General features: G+C 36.7%; 1 protein-coding gene across 1 annotated transcript; it reads right to left on the bottom strand.

Moving 5' to 3' along the window:
• Nucleotides 1–201: 201 nt before the first annotated feature.
• On the bottom strand, nucleotides 202–3,324 carry LOC100788607 (uncharacterized). The gene is made up of 2 exons (XM_003520932.5): nucleotides 2,648–3,324; nucleotides 202–540 (listed from the first exon to the last, which is right to left on the bottom strand). The coding sequence occupies exons 1-2, from the start codon at nucleotides 2,866–2,868 to the stop codon at nucleotides 450–452; spliced, it is 312 nt and encodes a 103-aa protein (XP_003520980.2). The 5' UTR covers nucleotides 2,869–3,324; the 3' UTR covers nucleotides 202–449.
• Nucleotides 3,325–16,438: the final 13,114 nt, after the last annotated feature.

Below are 16,438 nucleotides of genomic sequence, written 5' to 3'. Positions count from 1 at the left end.
ACCCAACTTGTTAGAAAATCACAACCACCAGCAACAAGCTTTCGTAATTCATACAATTTGGAAATGATGATCAAACAAAAGAGTGGTTACGTGGCAATATATTATGAATATGATTTAAAATTAAAACATTTAAATTAAATATTATGAAGTACAGAGTCCACTTCATCCAACAATCCGACTATAATAACAAAATCAATAAGAAAATGGCCAATTTATAATTTATAACCTTGGGGTTGCATACCTACTTCCAAGATAGACTGAATCAATTTCAGAAAAATTAATTGCACATAGAGGACAGAGACCTCAACCAAATTAGGCTAGTGGTTTCAACTCTAAAATGCATGCGTTTACATTCTGATAATCAAATTCAAAGTGTTATCACATAAACAAGTACTTGCCTTAAAAGAGTACCCTCAAAATAATTCCAGAGAGAGAGGCGAAAGTATAATTTATTTGTTGCGTTTGGCCGCACGCCTTCCTTGGCCCTTCTTAGGTGGTCCTTTTCCTCGCCGCTTCAACATTTCAAGCTTTGATAGACGTCTAGAAAGTACAATATAACAAATGTTGTTGAATGAGAGGAAGTCAATGTAAGATAAACTTGTAGAAGCTACCACAGATTATTTTCTGACTAACATAAAGAACATCATGAAACCGAACCAAATTGGTTCGGTTTTTAAACCAAATATAAGAACTGGTCTGATAAATCAATTCGAAACTGAACTAGTTTTTAAAAACGGGTTCTGAACATAACTAGTTTCAAACCAGTTTTTAAAACCAAACCAATTCCGACCTGGTTTTCAAACTGTTTTTTTTTAAATGATTTTTCTCTGCATCTTTTATATAATGAATAGTAACTTCCATAATCTGCCAGAGAGCAATGGGAAATATTAGACTAGAATAAGCGTGAATTGATCTCATTGTAGCCTCTGGCAGCCATGGAGTAGTTTGCAAGAACATAATAAATGTAAAAGGTGTTATTATCCTTCAGGTCTCTATGAAATGCTTGGACAAATCCATTCATGTGTTTGAAAGTCATTGAATTGAGAGCTTTTTACTAGCAAACAGTGCCCATGTTACAGCCCTCATCGGGTCATACATCTGGTAAGATTGGAACCGTGCTCAAACTTCAAAGTGCAAATGGAATCAAACTTCAAAGTCTTGGCAGCAACCAAAAAAAGGAACTCACAAGCAACCAAAATCACCAAATTGAATTCGCATAAACAGAAAAATAAAAATAGGACATAAACCAAATTTTTGTGGTATATATAAGAACAGGAATACTATAACTATTGGTAACACATGGACTTCGCTAACATGATATCTCTGTTTCATCACATGGACTTCACTAACATGGTATCTCTGTTTCATCACATGGATTTCACTAACATGGTATCTGTGCTAATGAAGAAACATCAATATCTACATAAATATCCCCAGCGTTTTTTTTGCAGTAAATGAAGAAACATATCTACATCAAAAGTTGAAACCAAATTAAAACACGAATTCATTTTTCAATTGTAATAATGCCATCTAATTTTTTTCAACAGGGTTTAAAAACTTGTTTTGTTCCAAGTTAATGATCCTCTCAGTGACTCTGTCAAATCACCTTCAAGCAGGGCACAAGTGATAACAATACAAAGTAGAAAAAAAAGGTACTTTAAAAACAAAATTAAATATAGTGTAATGTTTCAGGAAAAAAGTACTTTTGCCAAAAGAGAAGACATTGCTGTGACAAGGAAACAAAAAAAAAAAAAATCTATTTTTATGATAGCAAATCAACATACACTCGAGGAATCAGCTTCTACAAATTGCTAAAGTACCTAAGTGTAGGGCACTAAACCATTGTTATGAAAGCTGAAGAAAGATGTTCTTTTTGCAATGCCTGTCAAAGTATCAAAGATATTGACGAATAAATAGTACCAGGCATTACATATACATCAGTAACCAAAGGACAAACCCAAATGTGAAGACCAACCTTTGACAGTATATCAGTAACAACATAAGCAGATGTTAGAAGTAAAAAGCATGGCAAACTTGAAACACAAACCAATTCAACTATCTCTATTAGTTTACCAAACTTAAGTTTCAGAGAACTAACTTTAAACCACAGCCTTTATTAAGGCTAAAGAAAGCTTATTCAATGTGTATCAAAGGTCTGAAACATGAACATAGAAGTTTGTTGGATGACAGATAAGTGAGGTCAAGTCCCTGATAATTGGCCTAAGAACTAAGTCACTCTGATGACACAATCCCCAGAATTCATCAGCAAAGACATGGCAAGAAAGCTCCTGGAAACATTATACTACCAAGCTGCAATTTGCAAATGAAAAGGTAAATGACAATAATAAGCAAAGCCAAGGGTAAAACAACTAAAAATCAAGCTTTAGGTCCACCAATAATTTCTTTTTATAGTTTTTATAAAGAGTAAAAGGTCACATTTAATAGAAAAAATGTCCTAAATGTTGACAAAAAGGCCTAATATATAATTATGTCATTTTAAAGTAAAATATTTCTCTTCAAATTTACTTTACGCCTCATTTGTAGTTCAACCAAGTCCTGATACTAAGGACTAATTGAACACGGTCACAGAGGCATAAACACAAACAGGTAGCGAGCGAATAAGGACGTAAAAAGAAAGCTACAGTACTCTTGTTCTTGACGAGCCATGACAAGAGGGTCGTCTTTCTTGATGTCGTGAGGGTACCACTGAGCGACTTTTTCACCGAAGAGCTTCATGCGAAGAATCTTGTGAGGAGTTTTGTTGCCTGCGGGGTTCAATTGGTGGCCGAAGATCCAAGCTCGCGCTTCCGCCGCTCCTTGATTGATCACTGCACTTAACACATTCTTCAAACTAACTCTAGTCATCATCTTCTTTCGTGAGCAATAAGGGCAAGAAAGGCACTTCACGATGTACAAGAACAAGACAACATTGATCTCTGGTCGGAGAAGGAGCGTTCACGATGTTATTGTGCGCAAGGAATGGGAGAGAGCGTCGTTGAAGAGGTATGAGAAAGACGAATAAAGATGGAGGCCGCGGGATTAATGAAATCCTTTTATGGGATCGCATTTTGACCCCTCAAGAATGCATCTTTTCAATAAGTGCCCGTCTTTTTACCTTTTAGAGTATGTTTGGTTTCCGGTGACACAGGCTAACATGCAAGAGGTTATAGGTCTTGTACCATGCAATAGGAGCGCGATAGGAATGTTGGCCATTAGATAAGTTAATTGATGATGATGATGATGGACATTTGCATCGATACGACACCTTTGCGCATGCAAACAATATTATTTTAAAAGGAAAAAGTTCATGTGGGTTTCTTTTTTATTGATCTTTCTTTAGAAGGTAGAATCACGATCATTCTTATGTCTCACGGGTCAGGTTATTCCCTTTTGAATCAAGCACGGATGTCTCGTCCTTGACATTCGAGCTACTAGGCCATCATGTTATTTCTAATACTTCAATATTTGAATATTTATGATAATGTTACAACTTCTTTATCAAGTGATTGGTATCAAATTATAAGTCACGAATTATCTATAAGTTAGTAATTATTTGCTAGGGTTCTTATACACTATTAGAAAATACATTTTCAACATTGGTTATTTACGGCATTCTACATTGGTTTTAAAACCGATGTTGAAAGCACCGATATTGAATGTATTATTGTTAATATCGGTTTTCAAAGATCGATGTTAACATAAAAATGCTAACATCGGTTTTTTAAATAACCGATGTTATATATAAAGAACTACAGCAAAATAAGTGTATACATGATGAATGTTGACATCGTGAACGTCCATCATCTATACACTTATTTTGTTGTAGTTCTTTATATATAACATCGGCTATTTATAAATAATCAATGTTAACATTTGTATATTAACATCGGTTATGTATAAATAATCGATGTTATTAGAAATAACCAACATCGGTTTTTTGAAAAACTGATGTTAAGGTGTATGTTGACATCGGTTTTTCTAAATAACCGATGTTGTTTACTATATTAACATTAGTTTTTATTAATAATCAATGTTGTTTTCAAGTTTTTTTATATAAACTTTTTGTTTTTACAATAAACCCAAAATTGTACATGTAAAATGCAATTTCAGACCTAATTCACAGCAAATAAATATTTTATTCTGCTTTCAAGCAGTTTTAATCACAATAAACAGTGAATAATTGATTTATTATTAACAACTATCAACAAATGAATTCAATGTTCAAATAACATAGGAAATGGAAAAAATGTTAAACCAAAGTAAGCTAAGCTAAACTTAATGTCCCTAAATCATAGCTCTGAGCTCTAACTCAGAGATAATACTGTGCCCACTGGATCCGAAGTGCCTTTAATCTATCTAGCTCCAATGGTCTAGGATCGTTAAAATACTGCATGATGAAATAAATGATAAGTTAATAATGTAATACAAATTATAAAGAAATTGAATTTGTTTGAAATAAACGTACCACTTCCTAGTTATTCCTGAAACTTCCTAATATGATGGTGGACATCCAGTGCATGACATAATAGTTGCACTCAGTGCTTCCTTTTTGTCTATTACACTAAATACATAATGAAATTTGGATATTAATTAAACAATTAGTGTACACAGATAAAAAGTATATATAAGTGGAAGTTTTATGTAAATGACGTACCTTGACGACAATCCACCTAGCAGCAGCCTTTGATTTAGGCTGTGGAGCATCATCAAGACCTTTTAAAGCACTATTCTAGACAAGTAACAATTAAAAGCTGGTGTTGTTGAGGTATTTCAATGCAAATGTATTGAAAAGAACAATGACCTGTTAATTATCCCCTTAAGGTAGTTGTCTGACCTGTTATGCAATGAACAAAACCAGACAACTAGGTATTCCTTGGACAGGATGACCACCATCTGCCAGTGTCCATTGCAGTGGAGACAAATTTGGGTCAGTATATTAGTAAACATTAATTAAATTCAATTATTTTGTGTGACTTACCCATTCAGGTAGGCTCCAAGGTAGAAATCGCGTTTTGAACTCTGCATCCAACTCTTTATGTAACTTTTAGACTCAAACTGCGATTGCCCAGACCTCTAAATGGACTATGGCTCAAGGAATCCATACAGATCAGAATTCTCCACTCGCATACTTGTTTCAGTCAGATGCCTGTTTATGTTAAGTCAAAGTTAAATATTTATGAATTGAAAGCAATAACTTAGGTAATTAAAATTAATCTAAAATGAATTACATAATCCACAACTGTAACACTGATATGTTGAGACATTGACCACCGTGTGCGATTTCGGAGAGGTCTTCGTGCTTTATGTAGAGCGGGAAGTCTAGATTAAAGACCCCGAACATGGTGGCATCCCATGTAACCTGGTAAGGCCTCAATAAAAGCTACGGGATGGTCAATGTCATCAGATAAAGCGGATCATCGGCCTCCGGATCTAGCGTTTGAGTTGGTTTTGCCAAAGACACAACTACCTGTTCATGAAACAAAGTTAAATGGCCTAATTTGAGGCACGGTGAATGAATTAATTCAAGAAGAAGAAACATATAGTAAGAGTAAAGTACTTGTTGTGATAAAGGTTTGACCAGATGTGTCAGCCAAGCAAGAAAGGTGTGAATTGCCTGCCCTACTAAGGAAACCTCATTAGTGGGTACAGGAACAGGAGCATCTAGATCTTTAACCTCCTCCACACCCACCTTTACTTGGCCAGGCAACAAAGGAGTGTTATGAACAACAGTGGATCCCTCATAAAATCTTCCCAGGGCAACCAGGCGGGCAGGATTTGCTTCGATGTACAAGCCGCACCTGTCTGAGTCACCCGTCTTAGGATCGTTTCTTAAGGGATCAACACAACTCTCCTTTGTGCTTACTCGAGGACCTGAGGGACCAACCAAAGGCTCTGGAGGCAGTGCAAGTCCCTGAGATTGCATCTGCAACTGCAACTGGGACTGCATCTGGCTGAATGATGCCATGAGCTACTGAGTCACTTTTTCCGTGATTGACTCCTCTAGCTGGTCCTTGATTTGCTGGGTCAATTGCTGCAATTCTTCAGGAGACAGCGAGGAAGAGCCGCGGGACGTCCGTGGAGCCGATCCGAAGTATTACTTGATGGTGACACCGGCTCTAGCAGCATAGACACGTCCAGGGTGCTCTGGACGTCCAATAGCAACGGTGAGAACATCCTGACGTTTATGGGGGACGAAGGATCCCTGTGACGCCTACTTCTCAAAGGAATCCTGCACAGAAAAGACACATTTGTACATGGCATTCACAAAATAAAGAAATATAATTCTAATGGTTAGTTGAAAATGAATTATGATCTTGTCAACGATTTTCTTTGCGGCCTCGGTCGTCATCTCCCCTGTTTTCTTTGTGCGGGCCATCTTCCACTTCACGTGGCGTCTGACGGGGGATGGAGGGTCGATGATGCCATCCACGCTTCCTAACTGTGCAGCTTCCTCCAGCTTATTCTTGGTCTTCTCAGCCAGGAGCTTCTACTCCAAATATTCATAACCCCCACGAGACAAAACGTGGGGGGCAATGTTCTGTTTCTAGATGGCCTGTGCCTTTTTCCGCACATCTTGCAAAAGTAAAACAATAATCTTTCAAATTGCTAGAATGAACTATAACAAGTTAATGTTTTTTGAAAAACAACTTAAATGGCAAGGTACATACCTCCCAAGAAGGGTCTCTGCGAGTCTGGAAAAACTGGCTTATGCCGTATTTCTCCCAAACAGTGTCGTCCACACCGCCATTATCGGCTGCAAGGGCCCATTTCCTCGTGAGGTCTGATTTAAACTGCCTCCATCTCTCATTAAGTAACTTCTTTTTCATCCTACTGTCAGAAGCCTATGGGATTTCAAATTCTGCCTGACAATAACAAATAAGGTTTATTTGTTACAATAATGTATTTTTTGGCTATTAACTAAAGTACATCAAATAAGAAAAGAAAAATACCTGAATATCCTCCCAAATCAAGTCCTTCTGAGCAATATGGAACTCCTTCCAGTTCTCATACGTGACGCCCACCTTATCACGCATCATAACCCTCAAATATGTTCTTAATTTCTTCCTGTGGGGACCGTTGTCCTTGCCGGTAGCATGATCAACGTGGACCACTGGTCTCTTAGCACCAGGTGTTCTAGTAGACAACGATCATAGACGTGTGGCTTTGCATGTCCGCTTCATGGCAGACGATGAAGTTGATGCGTCTGAATGAGGAGGAGGAGGAGGAGGCGAGCTAGGTGGCAAAGCCATGATCCTTTATACAAAAAACCAGGGTTAATAAACACTACAAAAAATAATTGTATGACTTATGTAAATCAATCTAGCAAAATCAAATATATAAATAGAAAATTACATTAAACAATGTTAATTAATTCTCCTTCATCATGATCATTACGATTAGCATGAACGTCGTCATCTTCTTCTTCTTCGACAAAGTTAGGAGTGATTTGTGTGGACAAAGGACTAACATAGGTGTCTATGTATGAATCATCATCTTCTACATTAACACCAATTGTTTTGCCCTGTAGAACCATGCACCACCTTTCATCACAAGGGTCTTGCACATAAAATACTTGTCTAGCTTAATTTGCCATGATGAAAAGGTCATTGTGGTAACCAAGTTTCTTTAGGTCTACCAACATAAATCTTATATCATTGGTGCACACACCGGTGTTGCTGTCAACCCATTTACATTTGAAAGCATAAACAGTAAATTTCACATAGTTAAGCTCCCAAATTTCATCAGTGAACCCAAAGTAAGGGATGGAAGCTACACAGGGATTGACATCATGCACACTTATGAAGTGTTGAGATTCTGCCCTTAGGGTGACCCCGTTGTTCTGCATTGTACTTTTGTCGTCTTGTGCTTTTGTGTAAAATGAATACTTGTTTATGTCGTATCCTTGCCAAGTTATAACATTTCTTTTAGGCCCATTTGCTAGCTTTCTTAATGTTTCTGAAGCATTTTCATCTACAAAGATTGTATCTTTAAACCAATCACAAAAAGTCTTGTTATGCTTTTTCAACACCCAATTCTTTGCATTTTTGGATTATTCTGTTTGACTAAAGCTTCATGCTTAAGTATGTATGGCAAAACTTCATTACTGTTGTTCAAGACATACAAGTGAGCTTGTAACAAATTTTCTAGACTTGGAGTGATCACATGCAGTCCTCTTGAACCCTTACCACCCACTCTATCATCATGCCGATACTTAGGGAGACCAATAGGTTTAGCCTTCTCAATGTATTCTGAACAAAATTCAATGGTTTCTTCTACAATGTACCTTTCAACAATAGATGCTTCTAGACTATATAGATTCTTTGTATACGCTTTTAAGATCTTCATGTATCACTCAATCGGGTACATCCACCGCAAATAAACAGGACCACAACATTTGATTTCTCTAACTAGATGCACAATCAAGTGAATCATGATGTCAAAGAAAACAGGGGGAAAATACATCTCTAACTAGCACAGTATAATTAGGGCATCATTTTCCCGCTCATCAAACTTGACAGGATCAACGACTTTGCTACATATGGCATGGAAGAAAAAGCACAGGCGAGTTAAGGCTAACCTGACTTTGTTTGGCAAGATGTCTCGTATAGCCACGGCTAACAATTTTTGCATCAACATGTGACAATCGTGAGACTTTAACCCTACAAGCTTAAGCTCCTTCAACTGCACAAGGCTCTTAATATTTGAAGAGTATCCTTTGGAACCTTCACCCGACGAAGACACTGACCAAAAACTTATCTTCTCCTTTTTGGACAAAGTATGACAAGCTGGGGGCAAGTAAATTTTCTTCCCATCAGACCTTGGATGCAACTGTGATCGTATCCCTATGTCAGCTAAATCTTGACAGGTATTCAAGCCATCCTTCGTCTTTCCTTGAATGTTAAGGAGTGTCCCAATCACACTGTCACATACATTTTTCTCCACATGCATAACATCAATACAATGTCTAATGTCCAGATCAGACCAGTACGAAAGATCAAAGAAAATGGACCTCTTCTTCCATATGTAAGGCTTACTTTTATCCTTCTTTTAGGTCTTTCCAAATACAGTATTCAGGTGTTGAATCCGCTGGTATACCTGCTCACCAGTCAATGGTATCAGCGCAATATCGTGCTCTTGACTGTAAGGATGATTAGGTGTTAGAAAACGGCGATGCCTACTGTAGACTATTTTTCTTCCATGTTTTAGTTGTATGTAGCTTGTGTTTTCTTCATAGATGGGGCATGCATGATGACTCTTAACACTGTAACCGCTGAGATTCCCATATGCTGGAAAGTCATTAATGGTACAAAAAAGCATTGCACGCATTTCAAACGTCTCCTTGCGAAACACATCAAACACTAAAACCCCCTCGTCCCAAAACTTTCTCAGGTCTTCAATCAAAAAACTTAGATAAACATCAATGTCATTTCCTGGCTGTCTCGGGCCCGATATCATCACAGACAATATCATGTATTTTTGCTTCATGCATAACCAAGGAGGCAAATTGTAAATTACTAGCAGAACTAGCCATGAACTGTGTTGAGTGCTTAAGGTGCCATATGGATTCATTCCATCACTGGCTAGTCCAAGTCTAAGATTTCTTGGCTCTTTCCCGAAATCCGGATACAAACCATCAACTTCTTCCACTGCAAGAAATCAGCCGGATGACAGACCATTCCATTAGAAATCCTTCCATTTGCATGCCATGTAAGGTCTTTTGTGTCATCCTTGTTAGCAAAAAGACACTTAAACCTTGGAATGATTGGAAGATACCACAAAACCTTCGCTGGAGGGCCCTTCTTTGAGTTTTCATCAGAACTGCTTTCCTCTTAATCCTTCACTTTGTACCGTGAAGTCCCACATATAGGGAATTTGGACATTTCTTGGAATTCATGCCTGTACAATATGCAATCATTGGGACAAGCATGAATCTTCTGATACTCCATACCCATTGAACACAGTATCTTTTTCGCCTTTAGTAATTTTTAGGCAGCGTGTTGTCCTCTGGAAGAAGATTGTGCACTACCTCAAGCAGTGAGGTAAAACTTTTGTCACTCCACCCATACATGGCCTTCACATTAACCAGACTTAACACCGCAGACAACAGGGTTAAGGAATTCTTGTACCCTGTATACAAAGGCTTCTTTGAATCACTCTGCAATCCTTCATACACAGGGGTGTGTGCTTGCTGAAAAGACTCTTGTCTAAGGTCACAAATCATATCCTCCAAGCAATCTCCCATTTCTACATCAAACGGTTCAGATTGGGACCCGCTCTGTATGTCTGTCACTTCACCATGCCATATCCACGTCGTGTAATTCTTCTTAATCCCATCAGCCAATAGATGCTTCCGTATGTCGTCCAGTAGTTGCCGTCTTCCGTTCAAATAGTTGATGCAAGGACAATAATATTTTCCTTCTTCATTCGGTTGACCTTTTTCTGAAGCAAATTGCAAGAACTGCTCGACGCCATCCTCATTCTAGGCTCATGCGACTTTGATTCATCCAACTTCGATCCATCTAAGCAATTCCATGCACGAAAATCTCACTTTTTTTATTTATAGGTGTGGCCTTATCCCATTTAGGAAGACTATCTTTTATGTTAGCTTCATACGTTAGGGTTAGCATTATTTTGAAAATTTTGACTAAATTTCGGTAACATTTCACATTGGTCTCCAAGTACACGACATGACATCGGTGAAATTAATTTCCTAATAATCAAGTATGCACTCGGAGAACAACTTGAAATGCATTGTACCAAAATTTCATCAAATTAATCAAAATAATAATAACCTTAACAAATGAATCTAACATAAAAATACCAGTCTCCCCAAACTGTCCAAACGGACAATTCAAGACTAAATGCAATGACTAATGCAAACTGTCCGCAAGAATCATTGCATTCAGTCTCAAACGGGAATCTAAGGTTCACTCAGCATGAACAACAATTGTTTATATAGAAAATTACATTGATGACGTGCAAGAACATACAAAATCTAAATTTCGATTACAGACAAATATCGACATCAACAGTTGTTTGTATAGCATATTACATTCATGACATACAAGAACATACAAAATGTAAATTTCGATTACAGACAAATATCGACATCAACAGTTCTTTATGTAACTAATTTAGAATTCTGGGTTTAGAGGGGTGCTTATGCTTTATTATTGTAGTTGGGTATGTGTCTTCTTTTGTGAATATGTTAGAGGTATGACAGATTCATTTTATCTGTGATTCATTGTTATCTGAGGCTTTTGGATTAGAGAGGGACGGTCTTGAAGCAACTATCTTGTTTGGAAATTGTTGATTCAATGGAGTTTGTTGAGTCGAACCCTCTCTTCCAAAACCCCAAATCCATGTCTTATTCTGTGATTCTCCTCCAACTTGGTGTGGGATTGGTGTTTGGAGGGCTGATTTGTCAGGACAAGTCTGGTTGTGCTGGGAATAGCTCCTAACAGACATGTCTTTGTCTCTTTATATCGATGGTAAATAAGTTGATATTATTAGTTGGTTTGACCCTTTTTTGGAGGAGGTGGTTGTGGAGAGTGGTAATAGTATGGTTTTTTCTTTGGTGGGGGTGGTGGTGAGTGGTAGACATAGGGAGGGAGTGGGTGTGGGTGTGGATGAGGATGGCGGTGAGGGTGAGTGTACACTGGAGGTGGGGGAGATGGGTACTTGTAGGGATTCTTAGGAGGAGGTGGTGGGGAGTGGATGCTTTTTAGTAGTGGGGTTGGAGAGGGCTAGCCTGGCTATGTGCATCTATATGGAAAAAAAATGTTGATCCTGTCATAATTCTTCCTAACCTAACTCCCTTTTCTATATACATTTAAGCTAATGAATGGCATAGGATGAGCTTATCCTGTTTGATTAGCTCACTAATCGATGGATCACAACAGAATTGGTGAAAGGTCCATTTGGGTTTGCTTCTCAACTTGAAAGAGTAGTTTATGACTCTACAAGAAGTTATTATTTTCTGTGAGTCAGATGTTTAGAACTCCATTAGGACCTTATTTCTTTTCCTCATATTATAGTGAAATTTTTTTTAACAGAATTTGAAGGATGGCATCTCATGTTTCATCTGATTATTATTTTTGTTTGTCAAACAGTGGCTTGAAAGCTTTATATCTGCTTCCCTGAGGAACAAAAATGGTGAAGAAAAATAGCTTATCAGCTGAAAATTGTGTATTACTGATTTCGAACCCCTTGTTTTCTTTGCTCTTTGGACTGGGGCATTGTCAGATCCTGTGGCTGTCCTATAAATTCTAGTGCAGATCATTGCCATAGAAGGAGAGTAATTGAAGTTTCTTTAAATTTTAAAGGGAAGAATTGGGAAAAGGAAGGAAGAGTTTTCAAAATTGCTTGGAGCAAAGTTTGCTTAAAGGGAAGAATTGGTTGAAACCTAAGTGTTGAGCATAATAATAAAGCTCCAAAAAGAGATATTTTAAGGTGGAAATTGTAGTTGAGAAGGAGAGGGACAAAAATAGCCACCTAGAGACACCAAAATAGGTGAATTGACAAATGGAAGCACTTCATGTCCTGAAATCTTCTTCTTTTTTGGCATTTCATGTCCAATAACCAATTCTTTATTTGGAAAGTGCCAAAATCCTTAATGTAACATAATCAAACACACTTCAAAAACTATAACATGCCTAATTCAATCCATAACATTTATGGCTAACAACCCAGAAACAACAGCTAATGTAAATATCCAGTCACAACTTGCATTTGAAATTACTTGGATGATTGTCTTTGATACAACAAATGCTTCAATCTTTTTCCAGTCATGGTCAAATCTGATACAGAATGAAGGAACAAAAAAAAAATATGAGATAATGCAAAAGGATGGTACTAAGGCAATAAAAGGGAAAAACAAACAAATAACTTAGATATTCTAAAATAAAATTAGATATCCTAAAGCTTCTTAGATATGGGCAAACATGGAATAAGCTTTACTTCTTGGATATGTTTTATGTTATTGTGAGATGTTCAAGCAGCTTAAATACAGCACATCCACAAAGTTGTTAAATTAAAGGGACTACAGTTTAGAAGCTTCAGATTAAGGAGAGAAAATAGCCAAGGATCAAAACTTTCACAAAACTGGATATGAAATTTTGGAAATGACAAATTTATTTAAACCTACTAACAAAATCAGTATGGCCTGCAAAAATTATCAATAAGAAGAAAATATGGGCAATTAATTTCATTTAGTGTACACAATATTAGAAGAAGATGATACAACTGTAGATATCTTAGGCAATATAGACCATGGAACTTCTCTTCATGTTTCAATACTTGTTTTTGGTAATCCAGATGATCAAAAAAATTTCAAATTCAAAGATTGTTAGGCTAGCTCTTGGAACCAGCTCTGTACCTAAGCAATGATTTCATGTTTGATCACTTGGCCTTGGTGCATTGTTTGGTTGTTTGACATTTTGCTTATATTTTAATCTTGTGACTTGTTAAAGTGCCTGTACTTTGAGGATCAATATACTTGTAGTTTATTTAGTTTGATAGCAACTATTGGATGCTTGGGAATTGTTTAGTTGTGCTCATTCCATGCAACTTGTTTCCATTTGAAGTATATGGCGAATTTTTGAACATGCATAACATGCAAATAGGCAACAAAGTTCTATGAATCCAGCTTCCTCTTGAAGATATAAACAGTGGACTAAACATGGATAACATGCAACAAGTTAATTCTGAACAAAGAGACATACCTATTGAAGATTTTAACGGGAGACAAGAACTTTCTGGATCTTCTGAAACTTCACAGGAAAACTAACAAAATACTGTCACAAGAACTTGTTGGATCTTGTGACAAGTAACAAAATATTGTCACACCTGACCAAGTTTCAGAAAAGTAAACATCTCATCAACATATTTCAACCTAAAATTTTGTGTGTGTGTGTGTGTTTGTGAACTAAACAATTTTATCTCTTAGAGGGCTAATTTATCTATACAAAATCTTTCAAGGACCAAAAATAGTCACTTTCTAGGACTAAATTGCATGTTAGCTTGTATATGTATCCATCTTGGGTCTGTTGTCATAGACATGAAACTTTTTAATACATATCCCAAACTTGGATGCACTTCTAATTTCCATAAAACCTAAGTAAAGAAATGTTTTGAGTTTCCCAATAAAGCCTTTAGTTTATGAAGAAGGGGTATTCATTTATCTTTTGATGATACAACCAAGCCAGCTTTGGACTAGCCAACAAGGAAAACAATAGCTTTAGGAACTAGAAGAGGCTTGCTATATTTGCACGAACAATGTGATCCAAAGATTATTCATAGGGATGTGAAGGCAGAAAATATCTTGCTTGATGATTATTGTGAGGCTATGGTGGGAGATTTTGGGTTGGCAAAGCTATTAGACCATAGGGATTCACATGTGACAATAGTAGTGAGAGGCACTGTGGGGAACATAGCCCCTGAGTATCTCTCTACAGGCCAATCTTCTGAGAAAACAAATGTGTTTGGGTTTGGAATTCTTCTTCTTGAACTGATATCTGGCCAAAGAGCTCTTAACTTTGGGAAAGCAGCAAGTGAAGAGATTCAGGTTCTCCAAGAGCAAATGAAAGAAGCACATGCTTCTGAGATGGATTCAGTGAGATGAATAACTTTGGAGATCAAAGAAGCCATAAAAACACTTTAGGAAAAGAATCTGATAAAATTATTGAGATAGAATTGAAGATCAAGCAGCTTTCATTTGAGATAGAAACCGCAAGAAGGGAAGAGGAAGAAATGAGATCCAAAACACAAGAGCTGAAGCAAGAAGCTGAAAAATCCAAAGCAGTGGCAGAAGAACTAGAGAAGAAAATAGAGCTTTATCTAAAGCAAACTGAAGGTGCAAAAGCATCATAACAAAGAGCCATTGAGGAGATGAAGATGAAGACATGATTGACAGAACAAAAACAACGACTATGGCTCAGGTTCAACCAATCAACAAAAGAAGGAATGAAGTGGACAGAAAGGTGGAGGCAAACCTTAAAGCAATTGAGGAAATAAAAGCTGCAACTGATATAGCTCTAAGGAATGAAGAGATGGCAGATTCTGCAAAGGTTGCAGTTGAGGGTGAACTGAGGCTTGTTGAAGAACAGTGTGTGTGTGTGTGTGTTTTCCACTTTCATTATTTTTTTTCTTTAATTTGAGATGCTATGCGACTCAAGTTACGAGTTTATTTTTTAACTAGCTTGATATCAAAATTACATCTTTAATCATTTATCTAATCTATAAAAGATGTTATTAATAACAAAAGACAATGAGTGTTTTGGAGCAAAACTAGCAGCAGCTGAGGCTCAAAGGAAGAGTATTTCATATGCATCATAGGAAAAGTGCGATGAGGAATACCCTTATCATCAGATTTTGCAATGTTTTCAGGCACCAACGGTCTATGTGTTGAGATGACTACTTAGGCAGGGCATGACTGTATAATTTATGTTGCCCTTGGCCATTGAATTAAGTCTGCCCTTGACTGTATAATTTATCACTATACAATTTATGCTGAAAGCACAATTTGCCTAATTGCCAAGGCTAGATTTCAAGATGTCAAAAATCAAGCTAGATTTCAAGATAAAAAGATTACGCCCATGAATGTCTTTCAATTGAATACTTTTTTTCCTTAATAAATCATATTATTTTCCATCAAATTCTCTAGAACCCGCCTCTTCGTGGTTGGATAAAAGGGAATTCTGGTGGAGCTACGAAAGGGTACCTTAGTCCTATGGCTAGTGGAGGCATTTTTAGAGATATTTGGGGAAAAGCTTTGGGAAGTTTATGTTTTAACATTGGTATTGAAATTGCTTTAATTTCAAGGAGCTATTTTGGTCATTGACACTACTTGGCAAATAGGCTGGATTAGATTTTGGCTTGACACAGACTCATCAACAATAGTTGTTCAATCTTCCTCTAAACATGCTCTTCTCCCCTAGAAGCTCAGGAATTGTTGGCTCAATTGCCTTTTTTTTTACCTCTCATATGCAATTTGGGTTTCTTATATTTTTAGGGAAGGTAGTTCCCGTGCTAACAAATCAGTTAACCATGATCTCACAATAAATTTGTTCAATTGGTGAGACTATGTTCCCCTTTAAGTATAGCTGATGTTATGAGACAATTTCCCCAATAAACAATTTTTTTTTACTTAAACTTCATTAACCAAAAATTAAGTTTGGTCCCACAAAAAAATAGTTGTTTCCCTCACAAGGCAATTATTTATTTTAAAAAAATGAAACTAAAGAGTTACAAGAGATGAAAGAAAAAAAAAATACATTGATATGCATAGAAGGAAGTAGTAATTTTTAGAAACTTAGACATTTGAGAATTTTTATTCATGATATTATATATTTTTTAAAGGTTTATAATTTTTTTTATGAAAATATTATGATTTATTTTTTCTGCTATTAAACAAATTTTCTGGATGTCACTTGGTAAA

The sequence above is a fragment of the Glycine max genome, chromosome 3 (genome assembly GCF_000004515.6).
Source record: "Glycine max cultivar Williams 82 chromosome 3, Glycine_max_v4.0, whole genome shotgun sequence".
NCBI lineage: Eukaryota > Viridiplantae > Streptophyta > Magnoliopsida > Fabales > Fabaceae > Glycine > Glycine max.
This window is presented reverse-complemented; position numbering and strand designations above follow the sequence as displayed.